The sequence below is a fragment of the Pristis pectinata genome, chromosome 8 (assembly GCF_009764475.1).
Source record: "Pristis pectinata isolate sPriPec2 chromosome 8, sPriPec2.1.pri, whole genome shotgun sequence".
In the NCBI taxonomy this organism is placed as follows: domain Eukaryota; kingdom Metazoa; phylum Chordata; class Chondrichthyes; order Rhinopristiformes; family Pristidae; genus Pristis; species Pristis pectinata.
The window spans coordinates 42,926,860-42,954,758 of record NC_067412.1 but is presented as its reverse complement, the minus strand read 5'-3'; the positions used below and the strand labels follow the sequence as shown (position 1 = coordinate 42,954,758).

The 27,899-nt window shown below is 40.1% G+C and overlaps 2 protein-coding genes across 5 annotated transcripts in view; one reads left to right on the top strand and one right to left on the bottom strand.

The window, feature by feature from the left end:
* LOC127573912 (tumor necrosis factor receptor superfamily member 13B) overlaps positions 1-4,172 on the top strand; it is a 35,569-nt gene extending 31,397 nt beyond the window's left edge. For 2 of the 3 annotated variants that reach the window (XM_052022496.1, XM_052022497.1), the window contains exon 5: positions 3,838-4,172. In XM_052022496.1, coding sequence (XP_051878456.1) covers positions 3,838-4,172 — 335 coding nt within the window. The remainder of the gene's footprint in view (positions 1-3,837) is intronic. The other variant, XM_052022498.1, reaches the window with a different exon arrangement.
* Positions 4,173-5,943: 1,771 nt separating this feature from the next.
* The window catches only part of usp22 (ubiquitin specific peptidase 22), a 160,538-nt gene continuing 138,582 nt past the window's right edge, over positions 5,944-27,899 (bottom strand). Inside the window, exons 6-14 of one of the 2 annotated variants that reach the window (XM_052022494.1) lie at positions 27,484-27,631; positions 22,534-22,639; positions 21,326-21,487; positions 20,683-20,809; positions 19,852-19,943; positions 14,709-14,771; positions 13,833-13,922; positions 11,587-11,736; positions 5,944-9,962 (exon numbers count right to left, since the gene is read on the bottom strand). In XM_052022494.1, the coding sequence (XP_051878454.1) occupies positions 9,920-9,962; positions 11,587-11,736; positions 13,833-13,922; positions 14,709-14,771; positions 19,852-19,943; positions 20,683-20,809; positions 21,326-21,487; positions 22,534-22,639; positions 27,484-27,631 (981 nt within the window). In that variant the 3' untranslated portion in view covers positions 5,944-9,919. The remainder of the gene's footprint in view (positions 9,963-11,586; positions 11,737-13,832; positions 13,923-14,708; positions 14,772-19,851; positions 19,944-20,682; positions 20,810-21,325; positions 21,488-22,533; positions 22,640-27,483; positions 27,632-27,899) is intronic. The other variant, XM_052022495.1, reaches the window with a different exon arrangement.

The window sequence follows — 27,899 nt, the reverse complement described above, 5'->3', positions numbered from 1 at the left end:
AGACCTAGGAGTACAAATACATGGTTCCCCAAAAGTGGCGTCACAGGTAGACAGGGTGGTGAAGGCGGCTTTTGGCACACTGGCCTTCATCAGTCAGGACGTTGAGTATGGAAGTTGGAAATGTTAGGTTGCAGTTGTAAATGACATTAGTGAGGCCACATTTAGAATACTGTGTTCAGTTTTGGTCACCCTGCTAAAGGAATGATGCCATTAAGCTGGAAGGAGTGCAGAGATTTACATGGATGTTGCTAGGACTTGAGGGACTGAGTTATAGAGAGAGGTTGAGCAGGTTGGGATTTTATTCATTGGCATGTAGGAGAATAAGGGGTGATCTAACAGAAGTGTATAAAATCATGAGGGAAATAGACAGGGAGAATGTGCACAGTCATTTTTCCAGGGTTGGCGAATCAAGAATGGGAGGACATAGGTGCAGGGTGAATCATGGAGCAACACAGCACGGATACAGGCCCTATGGCCTAACCAGTCCATGCCGACCACAGTGCCCACCCAGCTAGTCCCAATTTCCTGCATTCAGCTCACATCCCTCTAAGCCCCACCCCTGCATGTACCTATCCAAGTGCTTCTTAAATGATACCATTGTACCTGCCTCAACTGCTTCCTCTAGCAGCTCAATCTATATACTCACCACCCTCTGCATGAAAAAGTTGCCCCTCAGGTCCCTTTTAAATCTTTCCTCTCCCACCCTAAACTTATCCCCCCTAATTTTGGACTCCCCTACCCTGGGGAAAAGACCGTTACTGTCCACCTTATCTATACCTCTCATAATCTTAAACATTTCTATAAGGTTGCTCCTCATTCCCTACATTCCAAAGAATAAAGAGCCAACTCCTCCCTATAATTCAGGCCCTCTAGTCCTGGTAACATCATCATAAATCTTTCCTGCACTCTTTCCAATTTAACCACGTCTTTCCTATAAACAGGCTGACCAAAACTGTACACAGTACTCCAAGTGCAGCCTCACCAATGTCTTGTACAACTGCAACATAATGTCCCATCTCCTGTACTCAGTGCCTTGACCTGATGAAGGCCAGTGTGCTAAAGGCCTTTTTCACCACCCTGTCTACCTGTGACACCATTTTCAACAAACTATGCACTTGTACTCCTGGGCCCCTCTATCTGAATTGAAATCCATTTGCCACTCCTCAGCCCACTTCCCTAACTGATCAAGATCCCCCTGTAATCTACAATAACCTTCACAATCAACACCACCTACTAATTTTGTAACATCCGCAAAATTACTGATCAAGCCTTGTGCATTTGCATCCAAATCATTTATATAAATAACAAATAATAAGGGTACCAACACCGACCCCTGCAGCACACCATTAATCACCAGTCTCCATTCCAAGAAACAACCTTCAACCACCACCCTCTGCTTCCTACTTGAGCCAATTTTGAATCCACCTAACTAGCTCTCCCTGGATTCCATGCAACCTAACCTTCCAGACCAGCCTACCATGTGGGACCTAGTCAAAGGCCTTGCTAAAGTCCAGACAGACAATATCCACTGCCTTGCCCTCATGCACCCTTGCTGGAGTAATGGAGGGGGGAAAAATTTAAGAGGAACCCAAGGAGCAACTTTTTCCACTTACAGGGTGGTCCATATGGAATGAGCTGCCAGAGGAAGTGGTTGAGGCAGGGACATTACCAACATTTAAAAGGCACTTGGACAAGTACATGGATAGGAAAGGTTTAAAGGGATATGGGCCAAACACGGGCAAATGGGACTAGCTTATATTTGAATCTTGGTCGGCATGGACCAGTTGGGCCAAAGGGCCTGTTTCTGTGCTGTATGACTCAATGACTCCACGGCTGCGTGCAGCTAGAACAACTGGACGACATCCAAGATAAACCAGACGAGATTTTCATCTCATCAACCACTTCCTCTGACACTGACATTCCATGGCTTCTTGATATCACCTCCTAAACTAAACTACTGACCTTCATCTCCAGAATCACAAAAGCATCTCTGAGTTTCTTCTAGGTTTCCTTTCAGCACAAAAACAACCCACCAAACACCACATCCTGTTAGGGCAACTCAGCTTTTCTAGCATCAGGTACATTTAACTTTTTAAAATGTAGTTTTTAAATATATGAACTGTTAGATACAGCATGTTATTTGCTAAATTTTAATAGAGCACCATTCATGATCCTTACTAAAGTAAGGGTTCAGAGTGTTGTTCAGATAAGTGAAGGAAGCAAGGCTATTTCCCAAGCCCTACTGGCAAAGGTGCCAAACTGCATGCCCGCATACAAGAATGCAGAGAAAACACTCATCTGAATAACTAAATAGTATTTTGTTATTATTGAAACAAATTAGGATTAGGATTAGGGACACTGTCAATTTGCAAAGCAGCCAAGTGTGAAGCAATCAGGTTGTCCTGACCTGAAACCAATTGATTATAACATTGAGTAGTTACGTTAATTCTGATTGTTTTTGCATGATGAGTTTCATAGGCTGTGTCAGAAATGATTTGGGGATTACAGTTGTCTGAGGAGGAGTGTGATGCCAGAGGAAATTAGGCAGACTTCTGTGACCAAATAATAGGGCTCGCTTGACAAATGGGCTTGAGAACTGCCTCCTCTCAATATGTATCCACAACTGGAACAGTGAAGGAATTGGCATTACCACAAAATACAGTAACATTCCACTATCCAGCATGCTTGGAACTTGTGTTGCTGGACCAGCAAATTTTTTGTACTATTGGATGTTATTCCTATTAATACCAATACATTTTTAATTCACTTTTAAGATGTTACGATATTATAATAAATTTCCCAGCAAACCAAGTTTAGACGGAGTGCAAGAAACAGGACCCCGGTCAGCTTAAAGAGTGTGGGAAACTGGTGAATCAGATATCAAACCATTGGGATGTTTGAATGGTCGGATAGCGGATTAGCAGAGTTCTACTCCAGACTGAGTTTAGATAACAGTTGTTATTTAAGCACATAACTGGTTAAGGTCAAGTCCTTGGTGGGAACATCAGAGCTGGTTCTCAAATGAACACTCCAAGACATTCGACACAAAGAACAAGATACCATTCCATTGGGACAATGGTCAGACCATACTCAGAGAGGGACCTGGGTAGTACAGTCATCAGGCCAGAGTTGTGAGAAAATGATAAGTCCAGCAGGGGTTTCATGGAGTCAGGGATGACATTAATCGGGGTGTCAACACTCGCAGTGTTCGAGATTCTGCAGGACAACAGTTTAAAGCAGGAGATGGGAATTCAGTGGGGATCTGAAGTCAACAGTGGGCAGGACTGAGCCGTTCGGATGCCCACTCCGCAGTCCTCAGGCTGGTGCTTTAAAGTATTAAAATGGAAATATAACACATTTTCAGGAGGTTAATATTTGAATACCTGGGCCTCTCAAACCTTCACCCAGCTCCCCCTCCTGTATACGGGCCGGGTGCCACGCCGAGGCCTCGCCTCCAGGAGCGGGAGAAGAGGACAGCCGGAGCCCGAATTCCCACGTTGCTCGGGCCGTGCCAGGACTGGCAAGGGAGGGCGGAGGAAGGCAGGGTCCCGGCACCGGTTACTGCGAGCACGACCAACCGATCAGATAGTGAAGAACAGCGGGAGGGTCGGAGGCCCGTGTTGCGCGGCGAGCAGCTGGGCTCGGCCTGGCCCGCGGCGCAACATTCCCGGCTGAGACGAAATCTGGGTCGAAAATCGGTTTCGAGAAATTATCGACGAGTGGAAAAGTACCAGAGGGTCGAAAGGAAATAGAATAAATTAAATAACGGTGAAATATTGTCTACAATATATGTGTTAAAATAGCATTTTAGCACAGTAAATCTGTACTATACTATAGACGGGGCCAACTCCTTTTCTTCAGACAGACTGCTGCAACGGGGCGTTGAAAGAGACGATCAGAATCAAAGCATCTCCTCCGATCCATCATCTGAACCATCGGAAACTTGCAGCTACTGCTTCTCGGAGCAGAGGATCGGCAGGAAAGAACGAAAGCTGCCGTCAAACCTGTCAACGTCCCATCAGTGCATCCAGATAGCACCTGCAGCCGACACACGAGCTCTGCCCTCTGCCACAGTCCCCCAAAACAAGCCGTTTCAGATCATCTGTTCTCCCTCCCAACCCAGCACAAAAGAAATAGAGAGCTTCCTGGAGAAGTGCCACATTAAGTATTGAAACCACTTGACAATGACCACTGTTTACATCCTACAGTGAGAGTGTTAGCTCTTCGAAAAGTTCAGGGCTTTAACGATTGCCCATTTTACTGAGGGTAGTTTAGTTTGATTGTTGTACTAGAGAACACTTTATTGTTGCAGACTACTGTTACATAACAAGGCTGTCTTCAACCAAAATAGGCAAATCACTTTAGGGCTTGGACAAGACAATATTTTCGTTACTTCATGATCTGTGGTTCACATGTTATTCAGATTGGCAGGTACCACACGTGTCTTTGTGCATTTTGATGAGCTGGATTTGGGGAAGACAAAAAAAGGGGCAGAAGGAAAGAGGGGGAAAAATAGGGGTGGAAGGAAAGAGGGGGAAAAATAGGGGTGGAAGGAAAGGGAAACCAGCTATTCCTGCTGCTAACCTAACAAGTGCAAATGAGAAAAAAGGCATTGAAGACCAGTTAAGTTTACGCTTTTTGTTTAAAAGAAACAGTGAAAAATTAGGATCCACCAAGACTACAAATGGTAGGTTCAATCACATTTTAAAAAGGAGCTACATAAAAAGCTGAAAAGTAAGCAGGGCTATAGGTAACGGGCAAGAAATTAAGTGCTGGATTGGTTTTAGAGGCAGTATGAACTTAGCAGGTCTAAAGGCCGTAACTGTGATCTATACACCCTGCATTAATGTGAAAATGGCTGCAAATTACTTGTGAATAGCTTCCACAGAAAAAAAACAAAGCTTGCAACTTCAGGAATAGAAGAGATAGAACAATGATAGAACTTCACTAGATCTAATATTAATTCAACACTTATGCATATTGCGCAACAGCACTGCCAGATAGAAAGTGTTCTACTCCGCCTGTTGGATTATCCATAGGTCTTCAACCTTATGTAAAACTTATAAAACATTTTCAAATGAACCTTTGGGAGGCTGCTGAGAAAATGACTCATTTGGTTTTGTGAATTGCACTGAAGGGTCCAAAAAGAAATCAGAAACAAAACAAGCTATAGACCCGATAGGCCAAATAGCTTCATATATCTTAAGAATGTATGTGAAACAAAAAGTTTAAGGCCAGTTAGCCTTACTTGGGTTGTGGAAAACTTAAAGTCTACTAAAATGTAAAAACTAAAATGTGAATACTTAGAAGCATTAGTTATTATGAAATGTAATGGTCAATTTAAGAATAGTTACATGCATGATGCGTCTTAGATACTGTGACTCATTTCGATCTTCAGAGAGTATTACAAGCAAGACCTGTGAAGCAAATTCTACAAATGGGAATCTCAAAGAATTGTAAAGCAAAGCTAAATGTAAAAGGATGTGCTTTTTTGTATCAATAAATTGAAAATATGACAGAGCTTTAAAATGTGCACATATTGGAGGTGATACAAGTTATAGGGACAGAAATGAGTGATCCTTGCATGTGGGGAAAAATAACACCTCACAAATCCAGAATCAAAATCATGCACAATTCAAAAGATACTGAAGGAAAGTTTAAAACAACTAGAAAATTAGAGGCATGATGCAAGACCGAGCTAACATTCGAACTTGGCATCACCAAAGTTCACCAGGGACTAAAACGGGTTTTGTTCTCACTACCATAGTTCATAAGTGAGATTATGCTAACCAAAATTGTACATACTTAGAGGCAGTATGTAAGGAGAAAAAGTTGTCTCACTGATTATGGCAGGACATTCAAATATATCACAGGGAAATACAATATGATACAATACAAATAGATAGGTCTCCATGACATTATGAAGACAATATCAGGTAGTCTCCCATAGTCAAATGATTTATTTTGACATTTTGCTTTTTCAGAACATGGAAAATAAAAATCAAATGAGATTACAAATGAAATTGGTACTGCAGGCAATACCACAAATGGAGAACTAGAATAACATAGTGGGGCTGAATTCAAATATACATTACCCTGTCTGGAGGATATTAATGGGAGTCCTTACATTTTGTTTTATAGAGGATAGTGCATTAACAAATGATCCTTAGCATGGGAAATGCCTGACCCACCTGGCACTCCAGGAAATGCATTTTCTTTTAAGCAGCTTTTGTATACCAGACACTAATACCCACAAATAAAAAGGGCAACTCCCAGAATGCACTGCGATTACTCAAGCTCATGAGCCGAGCATATCACTTATCAAATTGCTGAGGCTGATTTTTAGTTTTGTAAGCCTTTTGAGGGCAAAGTGTGTGAAAGCAGTTGTATTACAGTTGGATGTTTCCACTTCTGTTATTGAATCCATTCCACTACAGTGAGCTACACATCTGTTTAAGTTGAGCAAGAGTCCATTGCAGGATAACTGACAATCTGAAGGCCAAGTGACATGTTTGAGATTTTTGCATAATTGTGAATGAAAATAAATAGAAACCTTAAAAGAAGTCATTGCCATTGGCAATTCTACTTTGGAGATCATCTAAAAATACTACCAAAATGAATGTTATAGCCAATGTTTAGCAGTGTATTAACAGCAGGATTATAAGAACTATGTTGAACATCTTATTTTTGCTTTCAGATCTAAAATCAGTTAACAATCATTAGCTATTACATCATTTCAGACAAAATCAGTGCAGGAAATCTGTAACTATAATTAATTCTTCTACGAATCATTTTGTTTGCACAGCTTCACAGTAACATTAAAAAGTTCTGATGGGAATGTATGGAGGGAAGATTTCTTTCTACAATAATGGAAAACTTGTCACTTGACCTTAAATATACGAGAAAACAATTCTCAAAATGTAGCTTACACTGCCATGTGGACATTGCCCATGCCATACCCAAATACTTAAGTTTCTGGCGCACTGCACGATACACAGGGGATGGCATATGAAATGCCCGCGTGGGACTTACACCGCATTCACCTACATGTAAACAGCACAGGTTCTACACTTCACTGTAGTTACAAGAAAACCCAATACTTACTTAAAAAGGCCTATTCCAGAGGAATGAACACAAATGAAACTCAACTTGCATATGTATTTTTAAGCCGAGTGAAAGAGTTTTGAATTCTGAGATCCAGAGGAATGCAAAGCACTGCGGAACCTTATTTGCTAATACACAAAGGTGCCAAGGGAAAAGCAGCTATAAAAGGACAATTTAAAATTGCTTCCACAGGTTGTCTGAAGCTTCACTCATGGATGACTATTTGCCAGTGGGCAGATTCACGTGACAGTCTCTCATGATCCAAATACCTTCTGCCATATGTCTAGTTTGTGAATAACCTTCTAAACACCCTGAAGAGATCGTTTGTCAAATTTCAGGCTGGAACACACACATTTACTGTTTCCTAACATCATTTCATGGCAAGAAATACAGAGACAAATATTGAGAGGATCAAACTGAATAGAGCAGATTGTGGAGTTCAACCAAATTATTGTATTTTAAAAGGTGAACAGCTGAAGGGAATATTCCAAATTCAATCTTCAATCTCAGAAACACTAAAACAAGACAAGCAGAGGGGTTAATTATCCAGAGAACGCAGCATTTCAATAGGGACAAACTGCTTGGTCAAAGCAACAAACAAGATGCTGGAGGAACTCAGAGGGTCAAGCAGCATCTGTGGAGGGAAATGGACAGTTGACATATCCAGTTGAGACCCTTCATCTGGACTAAAAGAGTACAGGGGAGACAGTCAGTATAAAGAGGTGAGGAGGCATGGAGCAAGAACTGGCAAGCGATAAGTAGATCCAGCTGTGGAGAGGTGACAGGTAGATGGAAGAGGAAAGAGTGGAAATAGTGACAGAGGCTGGGAGGGAGGTGATAGGTGGGGCAATAAAAGGGCTGCAGATGATGGAATCTGATAGGAAAGGAAGGTGGAATCAAATAAGGGAGATGGGGTGGGCAGATGGGAACAGTGGGGGAAGGGGACCCAGTTTGGTCAATTTGGAAAAACATTTAAGAATCAATTCAGCTGAAAAAAGTGCATCCTGTACTTAAACCTGAAATCATCTCACGAACAGCAGATGAGAGGCAAGTTACATTGCACCAGTTTGGATTTGGATTTATTTGCATTCTGCTTTTGTCGAATTTAACTGCAATTTTTCCATATTTGGTGGTGAATACCTACAGGGATTCCAGCTACTGATGCTAAAACTTCCTACCCAAGTGTACGATAATTACCCTGTCTAACATGAATGGCTAGAATTTGGACCTGGTTCCACAAGGCCTTGCATTTCTCTCTATTCTGCTGCCCTGATAGCTAGCAGCTACACAAAAACCCATCACAATACGCAGAGCTGCAGCAAACACAATATAGATGCCATGTGTCCTCAGAAACACAAATTTGAATGATAGTATTTTACGAAGGCTTAACCAAAGGCAAGTGACAAAGGACTGGCTTCTTGCTCTGGTGGGGGAAGACACGTTATTTCATATAGGCAGTGGGTTAAAGCAGCCCAGTGAGGGAATAGCCTTAACAGGATATTCGGCAAATAGTGCAACAAATGGGACAGTGCTATAAAGACATACTTAATGGGCCAGATAGTTTACTGAGAATCAACATGGCATCCAGGATACTTGCTGATCACCGTGAACTGTTAACCATAGTTATGCTCTGTTAACCATAGTTATGCTCTGTTTTATGACTTTGTGTATAAATAAAAAATTTACTTTTCCTTAACCGAGATTGTACAACATTATGAAATGAGCAATTATCAGCTCCTGTGGAACAAGCTATTCGGGAGTTGCTCCTCAACATCCCATCCTGCTTAAGATGTACAGAATATTCTATTTGTGGATCATAGTTCCAAAAGCAACTAATACAGAATATAAAAAAAAGAGAATAAACATAACAAGCTGCATTTCATCAGCATTCCCTTGTCTCAGGCCCCTCTGGTCTGATCACATTGTTTCATATAATGAAGGCCACTCGGACTGCCACATGGATCCTACTTTCTGACAAGACAGCAAAAGCTCCCAAACATCGATCTACTGCTATGCCCAGACTGCATAATTTAAAAAATAAACCGAAGGGAAGAATCCAGAGCAGTCACTGTGGCTACGATTCAAACTGCAATGATGTGTGTGCATGCGTGTGCGCACCTATGCATGCACGTACACGCATGCATGTTTTAAGACACAAACACAAAATTTTCCACCACTGTGATGTAAGGCCATCTTGAAACATGAGCGTTTGTACAATAAACAAATACCAAGTCCAGTACAGTTTCATTACGGCACAGCTGCTCTGAACCTTTCTGACAGGAAAAAATTAAAACAAAGCTAGAAGGCAAACAAACCTGGGCCCAATAGAGAGATCTGTCAGGTTGCATCAATCCGCAGTCCTCTGGCAAAACATACATACTGAAAACCTGTCTCAGTACTGCATTCAGTTTTAATGGCCATTTTTCTGAAAATATATGCCTACTAGTTTCATACAGTACTCAATATCTAAATCCACAGAAGTGTATCTGCAAGTCATTAATACCATCGATTTGCTCTCAAACCCATCACATATCAATGGGATGGTTTGTTATTATTGTTATACACTTGGTCAGCTGGAGCTGGAGCACCATGGGAACAGAAGCAGAGATGTGCACCCTCCCCCCTCCCTTCTTTCCAGAGATGCGGGCTGCAGCTTTGAGGATAACCCGTGCCTCCTCAGTCTCATTCCATTGGGTGTTCCGTCTCACTCCTTCAGACCAAAGTCAATGTCAAGTAGGTTCACTCAGTGCTGACAGTACTTAGAGTTTCAGGTAGGTTGTGTATCGTTCTGAAGGCTTCCCCCAGTCTGATAAGGCTACTCGTATTCAAGGAATTGTTTGTGATAAAACAAGAGATACCTACAGAAAAAGAAAACTGAGTATTAAAGTAGCAATTAACTTATGTGCTCAGATGCACACCAGAACCAACCAAAGAACTTTATTACAGCACTTTTTGTTTAAAAATGACAGCGACAACCACTGTTGTGAGACATTATACCATGTGTGCAAATACAACTGTTGGTAAGGTATAATGTCCAGCACTACACAAAATTAAAAAATCCAAAAAAAGGAACTGAAAGCTTAAAAAAAAACCAAGCTGAACAAATAAGAAATCTGGTAGAACTTCAAATGATAGAAAACAGGCAAAATAGATGGCATAACACAAGAAACAGCAGCAGAAGATCATTCAGCCCCTCATGCCTGTTCTCCCACTCAGAAAGGCCATGGCTTTACCTTCCAGCACAAATTCCATATTTATCAATTCCCTTAATACTGAAAAATCTATCAGTTTGACTTGAATATACTCAGGAACTGAGCTTTCACAGCCCCCTTGGATACAGAATTACAAAGATTCACCACCTGCTGTATGAAGAAATCTCTTCAATTGCAAAAATCTGACCCCTTATTTTGAGACAGTGACCTGAGACATTTAAGGGAAACATCAATGCATTTACCTTGTCAAGCCCCAAAAGAATTTTGTACATTTCAATGAAATGACCTCTCATTCTGCTATAACCCCAGTCTACTTAATCTCTCATCATACGGTAAACCATTCACTGCAAGAATCAACCTAGTTAACCTTCACTGCCTTTCATCTACTGCAAATATACCCATGCTTGGGTCAGGAGAACAGATTAACACAATATTCCAAGTGCAATCTCACTAGGGCCTTACATAATTAGACTAAGTTTCTTATATTCAGATTCAATTGCCTTCTTAATTGCTTACTGTACCTTCAGGTTAATTTTCAATGATTCACATACAAGAACATTCTGGTCCCTCTGAACATCACCACCTTTCAAAATCTCACCATTCGAAGAGTTCAAAGGAGGATTGGGTTGAGTTGGAAAGTTGGAAAGTTGAAGAGTGAAATGAAAATTTAGGGTGAATAAATGCAAGACAATGAGACCAGGGAAGAGAAACAATGAACAGGAACTTTGACTCAATGACTTTAGGCTGCAGTGTACAGCATTGAACAGGGATCAAAGTATGGTGGAAGCTCTTCAAGATGGATTCAAGTTTAAAAGAGAGCATGATATCAATAGGCAGCCATAAATTTGCACAAGGAACTGGCAAGATCATGATTAGAATATTATAACTTTGTTTTCTGCACTAAAGCAAATCTATCCAGATACTAGAGGCAATACAAAAATGGCTACATCACATACTCCAAAGAGAAAAGTTATTCATGTATTCCAGTTTCTTAAGGAAACAAATGAATTAAACCCTGATTAATTCAAGAGTGCCGTAAACCCTGGAATCTGGAGAAACAGACTCAAACTTGGAAGGAAGAAAGATGTGTGGACAATTGGATAACTCATTTTTTTTTTACAAAAACCAGTGCATATGTACAGTGTGCTCACAAAGATAATCAAAGGCAAAAACTGCAGATCTAGATAGATATTTTAGTTTCTGTGAATCAGAGACCAGCTAGTCTTTCCCATCCTTCCTTCCAAAATTTGTACTAGCCACTGGTACGCACCCTTCACTGTCTAGCACATCTTTTATGCTAGCCTTGGTGATAATTGCATCATCACATTTAAACCACTGGTCCTTGTGTTGTCGAATGAAGCTGGTATAGTGCCCACTTTCCAGTGTTCCCTGATGATTGACTACTGCAAACAGCGAATACCTGCAGAAAGAGAAAAGGACAACATTACTGAGATCAAGAGATGTGCATAACATTCAACAGCTTGTAGGAGGGATGTATATTCAGACTGATTTGTTATAACTTCACTTCAAATATTCAAGATGGAGTTTTCTACCATCCAAACCTGCTCATTTCTTCCTGCTACCTTCATAGCATTTACACAGTTATTTTTACAATTTTCCATGATCACACATTCCTTTGCAGCTGCATTCTTAAAGAAATGAAAGAAAATAGATGATATTGCGATTAATTCTGTTAGGAGCTCCAGTGTTGGGATTGCCCCAAAGAACTGAGTCACCACAGGTGCACAAAAGGGTGGGAGAGATGAACCCATGAAAGTATAAATAGTTTCCCATTCTTGACACTTTACAGGTGGTGACCAATTTCCATTGGATATGTAGACATTCAGTTTGGAAGCATCCTGGTAATTCTTTTTCCTCTTACTTTAGTTACCACTTAAAGACTATCCAGATTTTCAAAAAGGTATGAGGGTGCTTAAGTAGAGACTTTTCAAAAAGATGATTTTATAATTAATGTCATATTTTCTCCTTCAGTTGGAAGCAGGCCCAACTACAGAAAATAGGTATTAATGGAGAAGGCTTTACCTGAGCAGCAAGTAGGAATCTGTGCTGGATCCTGCTGCTTACTCTTTACAAGTTATATGATGGAAGATTACTTCTGAAAATTATGCAAAATTCTGTGACAAAGCCACAAGATGGAAATATCAAGTGAAGAATCTGGCTGGAACGCATTGTATATTTACACAAAGCACATTGAACAGAATATTAGCTTGGGTGAAAAAAATCAATTTTTGCAGAAGCCAGTCATTGCAGTGGTCATCAACAAGTACTTGGGGAGTCAATTAGAAATGGTTTTAAACACAGTTAAATCACTTATATGGTTCGTGCTGGAATGTTTTGTGTAATTTCAGTGTTCTCATCTGCAAAGCAACACAAATATTAGTGGGATTCAAGAGAGCAACAAGGACTTCTTTATAGGGAAGACAATCCCAATCTTTAACAATAAAAGCTTATGTAAATCAAGTAGAACAAGTAAACTATTGCTGGACAATGAGTAAAACACTAGAGGGCTCTAGTACAATATTCAGCAGCATCATGCATGGTTAAAATTGCAAGAAAAAGTAATGCATACTATTCAGTAGAGAAAAAACTATAATTCCAAGGAAGGGAACTAATTTGGGTTCAAATTACACTCTACAAAAAAAAGTTCAGAGGAAATTGAACATCAGAGATGGAAAATGCAACTTGATCTTTTTCCTCCCAAGGAAGATGGAGAAAGAAATTTATTGTGCCTAACACAGGGAGTTGAAGGTGGTATGGGTGAGAGAGCCATGATAGCTTAATACTACTGTATCTGTGGCATACAGGAGCGAGACTGGTGAATAAAGCCTGTGCCTTCTAAATTTTGTTTTCAAGACTCTGTAATTGAACTATTTTCCCCCAAGTTAGGCAGATGGAGGGTGTAGAATTTAGAGACTCAAAATAAAGGAGACTATTTTAAAAGAGCACACAAAGAACAAACCAGATGCAAAATGAACAACCATAGACAAATAATATAGAACAAACTATTTCAGTCTGTGTGCTTCAATTATAAACTAGATATCTGGCCAAGAATGTAATTTAAGATCAAGGAAAAAGACCAATGTTTAATCCTGTGTAGAACTATAGGATAATAAAGATTCTTCCATGGAGTGCAAACAGTAAATGACAACTCCATATTGATATCTAAAAGATTTTTTGATTACCTTTGCAAAAATGTTAATTATGATTAGTCATTCCCTTCAAATAAGTTGGGTAGATTTACAACAGATTTGGTTGGACTAGCATCCAAATGTCTTCTCCTTCTACACTTTGCTTTTATAGGTCTATCCCCTACCACCTTGAGTGGAATTCTACCTCAGGTTCTCATGAAATACACACTCGCCTGCAGTTATTCAGAAATATATTACATGTTAATGGCTGTTGAAGTGAGATGTTCCCTTTAAAGGAATCCCACAACACACTGACGAGTGAGACACTATTTTTTATTGAACACGTTCGGATAACAAAAAGACTCACTTGTGATTGGGTTGCTTGCCAGTTATGATGTCATGCCCACACATACACACAAGTTGCATCTCTCTCAGCCTGTGCTGTTCACATAGGACTCTGGAATGAACAAGTGCACTCACTAAGAACAGGCCTCTCCTTCCCATAACTACACAGATTATCGCAACGTACTCAGCAAGCCTTGTACATCAATGGTACCTCCAGATCAAATTCTGAGAACTGACTTTGGCTCCACTGCTACACATGGTTACTTTTCATATGTTTGTACACAAAAGGGAATTGATGGGTTTGGTATCTATTGTATTTATAATGGGCAGTGAATCTTTAAACTGCAATTTATAAATATTAGTTAGAAAATAACTATAGGATACTGTGAACACCAAACAAGTGTCAGAGACTGAAACAGTTACATTCTGTCTCAAGCAGAGCTAATTTATGGTCAGATTAAGTTATCAATAGGTGACTATATAATTAAAAATAAAAAGTCCTTAAAAACAACAACCATTTTAAAAACACTAAAATAAGCTTTCAATATCATCAAACACTGAATTAGAGACTATGCAGTAAGCCCCCTTCCCCACCCCCTTCCCTCAGAGCGAGTTGAAAATAACTACAATAGCATCACTCCTACTTCAGAGTTATTAAACAAAGAAGCAGCCAGCTTTTCAGATGGTTTCCATCACCAAGCTACCAATAGACTGGGAGCTCTTAAGTATCTAACAGTCACTAGTCTACACTCCAAAAGGCAGACAACTTTAAAACCATTGCTGTGTGATTGACTTCCATTATGTACGTACAGCGTACCGTGCAAGTGACATACTATAAAATACAGAGAGAACAATGTTTGCATTTGATAAATGCAAACTTAAAGCTACTTAAACTTACTTATTGTCATTGCTTAGACTATCCACAGGCTGCTGGTATTGTCCATTCATCCTGCTCTCTTTACTACAAAAAGAAAAAGGTTAAAGATAAAACACATTTTAATACCCAATGTGTCCACTTATGCACTCATTTGAACACTGCAATGCAAACTTGTAGTGTGACTCCTTAAGGACAAAGCATGTCCTTAATGAAAAAACAATACTTTTGGGGATAATTTATAATTGCTGGCAGTGCCACGAGGAGGAACAGTTGGACTATGTACAGACTTGATGACAAACAGCCGAATGAAGAAACAATGACCAACTGAAATTAATGCTTACAAACTGAACTTTCTTCACCTTCTACAGACTGAAACAATCCAAAGAGAAATTAATTTGGGTACTTATTCTATTTTCTTGTGGACAATCATCAACAGAACCAAAGTGTCAACAGCACATATTGGTTCAGCAAGCACTGTAAGACTCTGACAGGCAGTGTTTCTAACCTTTGGAACACAGGAAATGACACAGGAAACTTAAAACTTTTGTTCCCCCGTGTTCCTGTCTGCCCACCCCACCTCCTTTATTTGGTTCCATGCTCCACCTTTGTTTCCTCTGTCACCATTTTCAATCTTCCCTCCTCCATCTGCCCATCACCCCTCCTCACCTGGATCCACCTATTGCTCACCAGCTCTTGCTGCACCCTTTTACACTGGCTATCTCCCCTCTACCTTGCAGTCCAGATGAATAGTCTCAAGCCAAAACATCGACTGTCCATTTCCCTCCACAGATGTTGCCTGCCTGGAGTTCCTCCAGGAGCTTGATTTTTACTCATGACTTCTGTCCCCCTCCTGGTCTACATCATCCCAACTTGGATAAACATCTCCATTGCTTTATTGCAGAGTCCAAATCCAGGAAAGTTTGACGGAGACATGTGGCAAAGTTTGGAAAATGTTCCATTTCCTGGCACCAATTGTTCCTTTAAGCAAGCACCTTCCAGATAGGAGATACAAAAAGCGCATCCAATCTATGATCCTCTTGGTTTTGCACGTCTTTCCTTCCCCTTCCTCCATGCAAGTGCTCATCATTCTTCCTGATGTTTGCAGCTTGATGGGCTTTGGCTTAAGTCAGAGCTGAAGGTGGAGGTATGGACAATGCAACATATCAGGGAGGAGGAAATTGGCTGGATATTTTGTACCAGGTGGTGGTAACTCTCTGCAAAACATGATTGTTGATTTAATCAGTGGCCAAGGACAGGGGAGCATGACTATAAGCGAGGCGAATAAGGGGACCAAGGCGACAGTAGTTCAGGAGCCTTAGTCTTTGCAATTGTCCAACAGGTTTGAGGTTCTTGTATAAGAGTGGTGACGAGAGGGCAAATAAATTCACTGACCATGATACAGTGGTACAGGAAGCCATTCAAGTGGGGTGGGAAAACAATGTTTTGGTATAGGCAAAAGTACAGCAAGGGTGGTTGACACTGTTCTCTGGAACAAAGAGCAAGAGTCCAGAGGGCAGTGTTATCTGCCCAGTGTCAGGGTTCAGGACATTTGCTCTGGTTCTGGAGAGGAGCTTGCATTGGGAGAGGAAGGATTCAGCATTGATGATAAATGTAGGTACTAACAACACAGGTTGCATAGGTTCTGTATAGTCAGTGTGAGGAGATGGGCACCAAATTCAGCAGAACTTCAGACGATAACCTCCACATTGTTACCCGATCATGTGCAAACTGGCAAAGAATAAATAAGATCAGAGAAATGAACATGTGGCTGGTGTGGGAAAAGTGGGTTCCAGTTCATGGGGCACCGACACCAGTACTGGGGAAACTGGGACCTGCATCATTGAGAAGGTCTACATCTAAATTATGTTGAAACCAGTGTGCAGGCAAGGCACATAATGAGGGAAGCAAAGAAGAATTTAATGTATCGAGTGGAGGCAAGGTATCAGTTACAAAGCTATGGTAAATCAAAGAGCAGAGATGAAGCTAGAGACAAAAAGTACTACTGTGGGTAATGAAAGGGAAAGAAAGTATATCTAAGAGTAAATCAGTAGAAAAGGCTGCAGGTTACAAAACTAAGGACCAAACTAAATAGACTGTTCTTAAACACACACAGCACTAAAAAGACTCTTCTAAACTGCACACATTTGAAAGCAGAGGAACTAAAAGAACAAATTAAAATAAATATGATTTTCATAGATTTCAGTTATACAGCATGGAAATAGGCCCTTCAGCCCAACTTGTCCATACTGGCTAAAACACCTATTTAAACTAATCCCATTTTCCTACATTTGGCCTATAATCCCTCTAAACTTTTTCTATCCATGTACCTGTCAAATATTTTAAGGATTGTAATTGCACCTCCCTCTAACACTTCCTCTGGCAGCTTGTTGCATATACCCACCACCCTGTGTGTGAAAACCTTGCCCTTCAGGTCCCCTTTAAATCTTCCCCCTCACCTTAAACCTATGCTCTCTAGTTTTAGACTCCTCTATCCTAGGACAAAGACAGTGACTATCTACCCCATCTGTGCCCCTCAATTTTATAAACCTCTACAAGGTTACTCCTCAACTTCCTTTGCTCCAGAGAGAAAAGTCCCAGCCTATTCAATCTTTCCTTATAACTGAATCCTCCAGTCTAGGCAACATCCTGGTGAATCTTTTCTGCACCCCCTTCAGCTTAATCACATCCTCCTTATGGCATGGCAACCAGAACTGCACACAACACTCCAAGTGTAGTTTAACCAACGTTTTGTACAACTGTAACATGACTTCCCAACCCTTGTACTCAGTGTCATGGCCGATGAAGGCAAACATCCCATATGCCTTAGTTACCACCCTGTCTACCTGGTCAGATGTTTTGTCATTCTCGAAAGTGCAATAGAAACTTGGATCGGCTATTTTGGAACATAGAACAGTACAGCACAGGAACAGGCCCTTCAACCCACAATGTTGTGCTGAACTAATTAAACAAGTAATTAAATGTGGAACTAAACTAATCCCATCTGCCTACACAATGTCCGTATCCTTCCATTCATGTGCCTACCTAAGAGCCTCTTAAACGCCTCTACCGTTTTTGCTTCTTACAGCCATTACAGAGACATAGATTAGGACCCGACTACTGAAGGGTACATGACATTTAGAAAGACAGGTAGCTAGGGAAAAGGTGGAGAAGTGGCTCTCAATCAATGGCAATCTTAGCACAATAGAGGATGATCCAAGTTCAGGAAACCAAGATGTAGTAGTAGTTTCAGTGGGGATGAGAAATAACAAAAAGCAATTAGTCACCTTGGAACTGGTGTACAGGCTCCGCTCCATAAAGGTAACCACATGGTAGGAGAGAGCATAAAGGAAGAAATAAATTGGAACTGGCCAGAAAGATTTAATCATGGGGGATTTCAATCTATAGATAGACTGGAAAAGCTAGATGGGATTAGTTTTTCAGAATAGCACATTCTGGGAGACAACCAGAGCACAAATTATTCTAGCTCTGTTATTGTGAAATGGGATGGAATTAAGTAGTGACATAATCGTGAAAGCAAGTAGCAACAAGTGGTAGAGTACAAGGATGATTGGCGGGGCAGGCATCAACTTCTTAGAATTTATACAAATGACTGGGATGATGGTACCAAATGTACGTTTGCTAAATTTGCTGATAATGCATAGCTAAATTGTAAAGAGAAGATGGGGAGGTGATATCAGGATAAGGATAGGACAGGTGAATGGGCAAAGATTGGCAAATGGAGTATAATGTGGGTTAATGTAAAATTGTCCATTTTGGCAGGAAAAATTAAATGTTCGTCTCATCTGAATGTTGAAATACTGTGGAACTTTGAGAAGCAGAGGTATCTGGGTGTCCTAGTACATGATTCACAAAAGGCTAGTAGGCAGGTACTGCGAATAATTGGGGAAACTTAACAGAATGATATTTTCCTAAGGAGATTGAATACAAAAATAGGGAGATTATGCTTCAATTATATAGGCATCAGTGGAATCTTATCTAGAGTACTATACACAGTATTGGTCTCCTTAAGGAGAGATGTTAACTTGTTGGAAGCAGTTCAGAGATGGTTTACTAGACTAATATCTGGAATGGGAAGATTATCTTGAGGAAAGGTTGGACAGGCTAGACTTGTATCTGCTGGAGTTCAAAAGAATGAGATGGGACTTGACATCCTGAGGAGAGCTTTGATAAGACTTTTTTGTCGAAGAATCTAGAACTGTCACTGTTTAAAAGTAACGGTTGCCCATTTAAGATTAGGATGAGGTGAAAAATTCCCTACCCCACAAGTGTCTTAAGTCTTCCTCAAAGGGTCTTAAAATATTTTTAATACATAGGTAGGTATATAGATACTTGATAAGGGTGGGATGTAGTAAGGTAAGGTAGTTAGTACTGGGTAGTACTGAGGTAGGTAGGTAGTACTGAGCAGTTGGTATTGCAATCACATCAGCAATGAATTTACTAAATGGGGAAGCAGGCTTGAGGAGCCAGGTCGTTTATCCCTGCTTCTAACACGTATGTTTATACAATATACAAGCACTGTTTCATTCCAAATCTTCACTACATTGGAACATAACACACTGCATCATATTCCACTCCCCTGAAGGAACTCTTCACTTCTTCCTACAAGTTTTTAAATGCCATACTTGTGTCACCTAATCAGTACTTCTTCAATGAACTCATTGACACAGCATTTTCTCCCCATCTAAGAACGGCACTTCAGAGAAACAATCTGCTGAAGGAACTCAGCAAGTCTAGCAGCATCTGTGGGAGGAAAGGAATTGTCGATGTTTCGGATTGAAACCCTACACAAGGGCTCTGAATCTCTTGTGTGTCCTAAGAATGGCACTTTACTACTGCACTGACAGTGTGCTATTTTATCTTGGGTGCTACATTTTGGATGAAACTTTAAAGCAAGGCTCAGTCTTATCTTTTCAGGTAGATGTAAAAGATCCAACAGTATTCTCTCCCCATACAGCAAAAGTGTTCTCTGCCCAACATTCACCATAGTAGATTTTGTGGGACATTTTTGTACATAACAATAAAGTTCCATTGGTTGTAAAGTGCTTTGCAAGTCAAAAGAACAAAAGTGAATGATTATTATTTTGCTTCTTCGCCCATTAAGCTTTGCAATGCCTTGATATGAAGTTCTGAAAAGTAGTAGTACCTAGAAGCCATGAACGGAGTCATGTCCAGCTCCAGCGGAAAAGAGACATATGTAGTGATCTTTCGCCGTAACTTGGCCGAGTGTTCAAACCGCTACAGGAGTGGAATAAGAACAAATTTGTTTCCGTTACCAGAAAATAATCAAAATTTTAAATATCCCCAACTATATTACCTTCATCCTAGTATTACTTTAATTAAAATGATTGAAAGTACCGATTCTAATGGTGGCAACTGTATTATTGAAACAAAATTTGAAAAAGCAAAGGCTCAGCAGGTCAGGCACTCTCTACAGTAGCATTATTGGAACACTGGGCTGGCATCTGCAATAAGTATAGCAAATGCATCATGCTCAGATCCAAACCAATTACAGTACTCTTCACACTTGGCAATTGCAGATTAAGAGAAAAGTTACCACAATCTTGAGCAATCATTGCACTGTCTGCTTCATTTTGTAATATTTCAGTACCAGAGCATCTACGTAAAGAGACAATAGAGCTTGTCACTCAAACATCAAAACCTCCTGCTGGCTCTGCATATTGCCACATACAGAACTTTTATGTTATGTTCATTTTCAGCTGCTTGTTTCTATAGGAACAGATGATTTTTAAACGATCAGGGTTTCACCACTTCATTTGGATTCATTTTGAGCATAGACAGAATTCAGAAGCAATCTTATTTTTAAGCAGCTGCACTTACTACACTGGCAGAGCAGATTCGATGGGCGAAATGGCCTAATTCTGCTCCTATATCTTATAGTCTATACAAACAACTTAACAGAGGACTTCATAGCACAAAATAAATTTGTTTTAAGTTCTTTGAAGCTGCAACTTACTTTGAGATGAAAACAGGCCACTATGGGAAGTTTCTTCATTGTAAGCTGTTTTGTTGATTCTTGATAACTATGGCAACCACTACATTTTATTTTGGCACTGCTTCCGAGATGCTCAGGTCTTGTAAACCTAGGGGCAGAATTAGTAAAACAAAAGTTTTTTTTAAAAAAAAAGTGTTCTTCAGTATGGGCAAAACTGCCAAAGCAGGATTTATTGTCCATCTGTAATTGTCCCTTGAACTTCAAGTTAATCAATAATTGGCACTGCAGTAATGCAGATCACATCCAGTAAGGATGGAAGTTCCCTATCCAAAAGGAAATTGAGAACTGGCTGTTGATCTGAAAGCAAGTAGAATGGTAATTTTTCTAGCCTGCTCACAAGTTACAACCATCTACTGAATTCATTTTCACAACTTGCCATAGTGATATTTAAACTCATTTGCTGGGCTGCTAGTCATGTATTGTAATCAAAAGGCTATCATACCAAACTGACATATGGTAAATACTTATTTAGCCATTATCTAGAAACAAGTCTGTGCACGAAATACTTTATTGTTACAAACCAGGCTGATATACAAATAACAAAATGGATGTGTTGCTATAACTGTAATGCTGAACATGCAACAACAGCAAATAACAGAAGTACCTTCGTAGACAGTCTGTGAGCGTGGTAGTACCAGAGGACATATGGCTTTCTCCATTCACAACATTCCCATCAGATCCTGGACTTAAGGGCCAAAATGGCGTGGAAGACCCAGGCAGGTCTAGACTAATATCCCAGAATGGATCTATCGTAGTGGAGACACCACTGAAGCAAAAAGAAATTATAACATGGTCACAGCAGTGCAGAGGGTAGTCAGAAGAACTAGTCCCTTCACACAACTAACTTCAACTTAATTTTCTGCCACACAGAAGTTACAACATGAAGAATGTAGAATATAACCCAGTTTTTGACTGCTTATCTTCAAGAAAAAAGCTATGCGACTAATCCCACAACTGAATTTTAATAGCATCTAGAATCCCAATAGTACTTATTGCAGATAAAATGAAGTTCTGGCCAGCTTGTAATGCAGCATTTCTCTAAAAAGTGGAAAGCCTTTTTTCCCCGTCCACCTTGCAGCATCCCTAACTCACAATTATTTAAATTGGTCCTTTATTTGTAGATTTATACATTAGTGCCCAGGTTAACTGTGCTTAATTGTTTTGTGTTACTGCTGTGATCACCTATTGAAGATTTTGCAGATGAACACAACTGAAGAGTTGAGTTTGTCAAATCACATCAGGTGGCAAACAGTACAAGGAAGACGAGCTTAGAACCACCTCAGATCTGCCACCAATTAACTATTTCAATATCTAACAGTAATACAAAAGTTTTTGTAGAAGTTCTCGTCATCCAATCCTGTATATTAAGCAGCATAAATAGCACTAAGTTTCTACTTCATTATTAAAATAAAAATGAATTCTTGGATGATTTGAATTAGCCTATCTTGAATTAAGACAAGTAAACCACAAAGGCTGCATATAGTCTGTACAGTGTATGCATCTTTGAACAGCAAAAGAATGGGAGTTACATTTGGCAATCAAATTTTAAACATAACAAAATGATGCAAACAGAAATCAATGGAGAGTTGGGATGGTTTGTGACCTGAATATTATTCTAGAGAAAACACTCAAGGAAGATACTTAAAACTAGCACTTTTGTTTTTAAGTCAAGGATAGAAATGCAATTTTGCTAACCTTCTCCAGTTATAACTGAAGAGGTGAATATCACCAGACACATCTCCCTTCTCCCACAGCTCCAGATGGCTTAACATGGCTTCAATTATAATCTACAACAAAAAGCTATTCTCTTACTGGCAGACTTGGCAAGTGACATCAGACTGCAGTCCCCCAGTGAAGATTTGGTCAATAATGCAGTTACAGTGGTTTGGATTGCTGGCTTTCTTCCCGTTATCATCACCTACAGTAAAATAAAATAAATCCATTGAGAAAACTTGGAGAATTAAAGTTCAAGACTTAAACAGTCAAAAGCATCAAAAAAAAATCTGCAAGGCATCATTCATTAACGTTATCAAACAGCATTTACAATAGCATGGCTGACATTTACTAATACTTCTATCTGGTCCTGCATGGTTGTGGAGCAATGTTAAATGCAGGTTTTAAGGTAAGCAAGCTAATATTAAATCTTATAGACAGAAATTTTTCAAAATGCAATTTATTTAAATAAGAATCTAGAAGTTACTCTTTTTGGCATTAAAACAATACTGACAATCACCTTAATGCTGTTTGTGAAAGTCAGAGAGCAAGAACTTCACAGGATAGTGTGTGCAATGAAACTAACATTATTGGTTTCATCACCTCTTTCTCCATGGATAAGATACAAGTTCTCATGTAGCCCAAAAGGTGACATCTTTGCAACCAACTCTTAAGGAACATAACAATTCAAGCAAGACTCTTCTAGCTACAGGGTAGTGTTGCTACTGAATGAATGGAGCTGCAACAATAAGAGAGGGTGGTTTGCGAAGGTGGGGTGAGGTGAAGTGGCAGAAGTGGGGTCCCGAGAGAGCCAGAGGAAGCTGGACAGGCTGCTGAAGAAAAGTCCTGCAATTGCTTTTATTCAGCCTACGAATAGTCAGTCCTGTCAGGAGGTATGAACACAAGTGTTTTTTTTTGAATGTCTGCATTTGGGGAAACCAGAATGCTACCAAATGTTCATGGCTACTCTGTCAACTCCTGTGTTTTGAAAAAAATAGGTGAAACCTTCTCTAGAAGTAGATATTTGAATGACTTTCCTAATGCATCAGTGAGCAGTAAACAGAGCAGCAAGAGATCAGCAGCAGCAGTCTGGAATGATCTCCAGACAAGAGCGACCATCACCTTGACTGCCTAGGGCAAAGCCAACAAGATGCACGTAATGTTATAACTAAGGTCAGAGCTCTCTGATCTGTGTTGGCCATTTAAGTGGCAGAAATTTAAGGAAAAGGAGGTTAATAAAACCTAGCTGTTCTGGAATAAAAAGAAACTAATGTGGTTCATTGCAGACAAGTTATCTGTACAGCACGTCCATGTGGGGATGGCAAGGTGTTTTGCATTAAAGAGAGATTTCCCAATGTGCTCAAAATTGCTCACCTCCCAGAAGTCTATTTTCAGGAAACTTTTCACCTCATCTCCATGTTATAGCAACTGGTATCTGGCCCAAAGTAATAGGACTTTACTCCCCTGGGAAACGCTATAGCTTTGATATGTTCAATCAAACAGTTGACAAGTAGGTCCTGCTACAGCCTCCTTAGCACCATCTCAAAAGCAGAATCTGGTGAGGAATACAGATCCACCAGAGATAACTAAAGAGCAGCATAGTAGTGCAGTGATTAGTGCTGACACAAGAGACTGCAGATGCTGGAATATGCAGCAAATACAAAATGCTGAAGGAACTCGGCAAGTCAGGCAGCATCCGTGAAGAGAAATGGACAGTTTTTTCCAGATGAAGCATCTCAGCTTGAAGCGTCGACTGTCAAGTTCCCTCTACAGATGCTGCCTGACCCACTGAGTTCCTCCAGCAGTTTGGTTATTTTTTTAAAGCAGTGTTTAGTGCTGCTGTTTCACAGCTCCAACAACTCAGATTCAATCCTGACCTTGGGTACTGTCTGTGTGGAGTTTGCACTTGACCACATTGATTTCTCCCGGGTCCTCCAGTTTCCTCCCATGTGTTAATTGTTTACTGCAAGTTACTATAATAATGGGTGACAGGACAATTTGGGGGGTGCAAGAGGAAAAATATTATTAGTGTAGTTGGGTATTTGATGGTCAGTATGGATGCAGTGGGCTAAGGGCCTCCTTCTGTCCTGGCAAAAGCATGCAACCCAGCCCATGGTTTTGATAGTTCTTGAATAAAGACAGAAAATCAAGAGGAAGTTATCAGCAAATAACAGGGAAGGATTAGTGCTTGCAAGGTGTGCATCTCAGCAAAGATCTCTCTCATCTATGCTAGGGCAGCTACAGAAGCATACAAGGTAGACAGCAAGTCAGAGAAAAACCTCTACAGCAGGAAAGATGAATGATGCAGGGGTTGCACTCCTAGAAAATTGTCTGTATTGCAATTTTCCATAATGGGAAGCATGGTCAAGAAATGCAAGTTGAAAATAATTGTTTTAGTTTTTTTTACCCCCCACAAATTACGTGAGATCAAACTTTATTCCATATCTCAAATTTTTGATAGTGATTTACAAAGTCTGTAAGGCAAATTTTCATTATCTGAACATCTGAAACATCAAGGACTGCCTGTACAGTGGCATGCAATAGTTTGGGCACCCCGGTCAAAATTTGTTATTGTGAATAGCTAAGCGAGTAAAAGATGACCTGATTTCCAAAAGGCATAAAGTTAAAGATGACACATTTCTTTAATATTTTAAGCAAGATTACTTTTTTTGTTTCCATCTTCTACAGTTTCCAAATAACAAAAGGAGGAAAAGGGCCCGAAGCAAAAGTTTGGGCACCCCACATGGTCAGTACTTAGTAACACCCCCTTTGGCAAGTATCACAGCTTGTAAATACTTTCTGTAGCCAGCTAAAAGTCTTTCAATTCTTGTTTGGGGGATTTTCACCCATTCTTCCTTGCAAAAGGCTTCTAGTTCTGTGAGATTCTTGGGCCGTCTTGCATGCACTGCTCTTTTGAGGTCGATCCACAGATTTTCAATGATGTTTAGGTCAGGGGACTGTGAGGGCCATGGCAAAACCTTCAGCTTGTGCCTCTTGAGGTGGTCCATTGTGGATTTTGAGGTGTGTTTAAGATTGTTATCCTTCTTTTCATCTTCAGCTTGCTTTTTTTTAAAAACAGACGGTGTGATGTTTGCTTCCAGAATTTGCTGGTATTTAATTGAATTCATTCTTCCCTCTACCAGTGAAATGTTCCCCGTGCCACTGGCAGCATCACAAGCCCAAAGCATGATCGATCCACCCCCATGCTTAACAGTTGGAGAGGTGTCCTTTTCATGAAATTCTGCACCCTTTTTTCTCCAAACATACCTTTGCTCATTGCGGCCAAAAAGTTCTATTTTAACTTCATCAGTCCACAGGACTTGTTTCCAAAATGCATCAGGCTTGTTTAGATGTTCCTTTGAAAACTTCTGACGCTCAATTTTGTGGTGAGGACACAGGAAAGGTTTTCTTCTGAAGACTCTTCCATGAAGGTCATATTTGTGCAGGTGTCGCTGCACAGTAGAACAGTGCACCACCACTCCAGAGTCTGCTAAATCTTCCTGAAGGTCTTTTGCAGTCAAACGGGGGTTTTGATTTGCCTTTCTGGCAATCCTACGAGCAGTTCTCTCGGAAAGTTTTCTTGGTCTTCCAGACCTCAACTTGACCGCCACCGTTCCTGTTAACTGCCATTTCTTAATTACATTACCAACTGAGGAAATGGCTACCTGAAAACGCTTTGCTATCTTCTTATAGCCTTCTCCTGCTTTGTGGCATCATTTATTTTAATTTTCAGAGTGCTAGGCAGCTGCTTAGAGGAGCCCATGGCTGCTGATTGTTGGGACATGGTTTGAGGAGTCAGGGTATTTATAAAGCTTTGAAATTTGCATCACCTGGCCTTTCCTAACGATGACTGTAAACAAGCCATAGCCCTAACAAGCTAATGAAGGTCTGAGACCTAGCTAAAAGTGATCTGAGCGCTCAAATCTCTTGGGGTGCCCAAACTTTTGCTGGGTGCTCCTTTCCTTTTTTCACTCTAAAATTGTACAAAACAAAAATAACATAATAATCTTGCTTAAAATGTTGAAAAGAATGTTTTATCTTTAACTTTATGACTTTTGGAGATCAATTCATCTCCTACTCTTTTAACTATTCACAGTAACAGAAATTTTGACCAGGGGTGCCCAAACTTTTGCATGTCTCTGTATATAGTTTCTCCTGCCTTGTTTAAAGATTTCTTAGCAGTTTTGCAATACATTTGTGTGTGGTGATAATAAGACTAGAAGAAAATCTGGTGTTTGGTGCATTTCCCATTTTAAAATAGCCAAGAATTTCCTCAGTGCTGTTTCTACCAAGTTGCTGCAATTTCAAAGTAGGAAAAGGGTATTGCTGTACTGCTGATTGACATATTATGGTAGGTATAGTGCAGAGAATTGGGTAAAAAAAAATCAAGCTTTTCTACATGAAATCTGCTAATATATACACAATGAAACAAATTTGAGAAGCAGCTTGACAGTAGTATTAATCCATTGAAGAGAAAATAAAGCAAAACCTCCAAAAGAGAAAATTAGGACAATTCTAATTTGGATTGAGAGAAATACCTTCTAACTTTTTTCTACCCTATATTGTTAGTGGTAGCACATAGCAAGCAAAATAGGAATCTGAAACCATCAGCAAATACAGTGCCATTGCAGTCATGGCATTTATATAAAGCACCAGAAGTTCCATCTGGCTTCCCTGTAATAATGAGAGGCCAAAATTGAATAGGGCAGGATTAAATCTTAAAAATTCAAACTCTTCTTAGCTAGATACTTCAGAACTTCATTGCAGATATCCAAGACAGATGTGTCATATATCTAAACCTAGGTTCAACCTACACTTCCACCCACAATCATAATGCTGTCTTTGGCTTGATAAAGCTGCACACAGCCACCTACACACCATCAATTTTAAATGTCTGTATAAAAATAGCACAGCTTGGCCCGATACCAGTTCATAGACAGTGCTGCACAATGCTACCAATGGCCTCTGCAGCTGATGAGAGAACTTGCAGCTGTGAGGAACAGTGTTGCCATGAATGAACACTCGACTTTCTCCCTCTATAATCCATACCTTTGCAGTGCCTATGTAGAACATCTAGTGCAGCGATCAGAAACTCATGTGCATCCTGCTGTTCGTACCCTGCCAAATGCCGTGCATGCGTCCACACCAAATGCAGTAACCTATATGGAATATGTGGAGATCGATACCCAGAGTAGAACTGTATAAAAGAAAAACAAATATGAATATAGAAACCTGATTCTCTATCTCAGCTGTAGTCTGATCAAACATTACTTGATGAATTAGCACAAGAGGATCCAACAGATTTAAAAAAGGTCAGGTGAATTAACTTTTAATTACTTGTATGTTGTCAGCTGCACCAGGCCAAAACAAGAAGTTGACCGAAAACATGGGTAACTCACTGACAAAGTTGCTAATCTACAATCACCTATGCAGATGTGCTTAGAAAACACAGAGTTGGCATGATG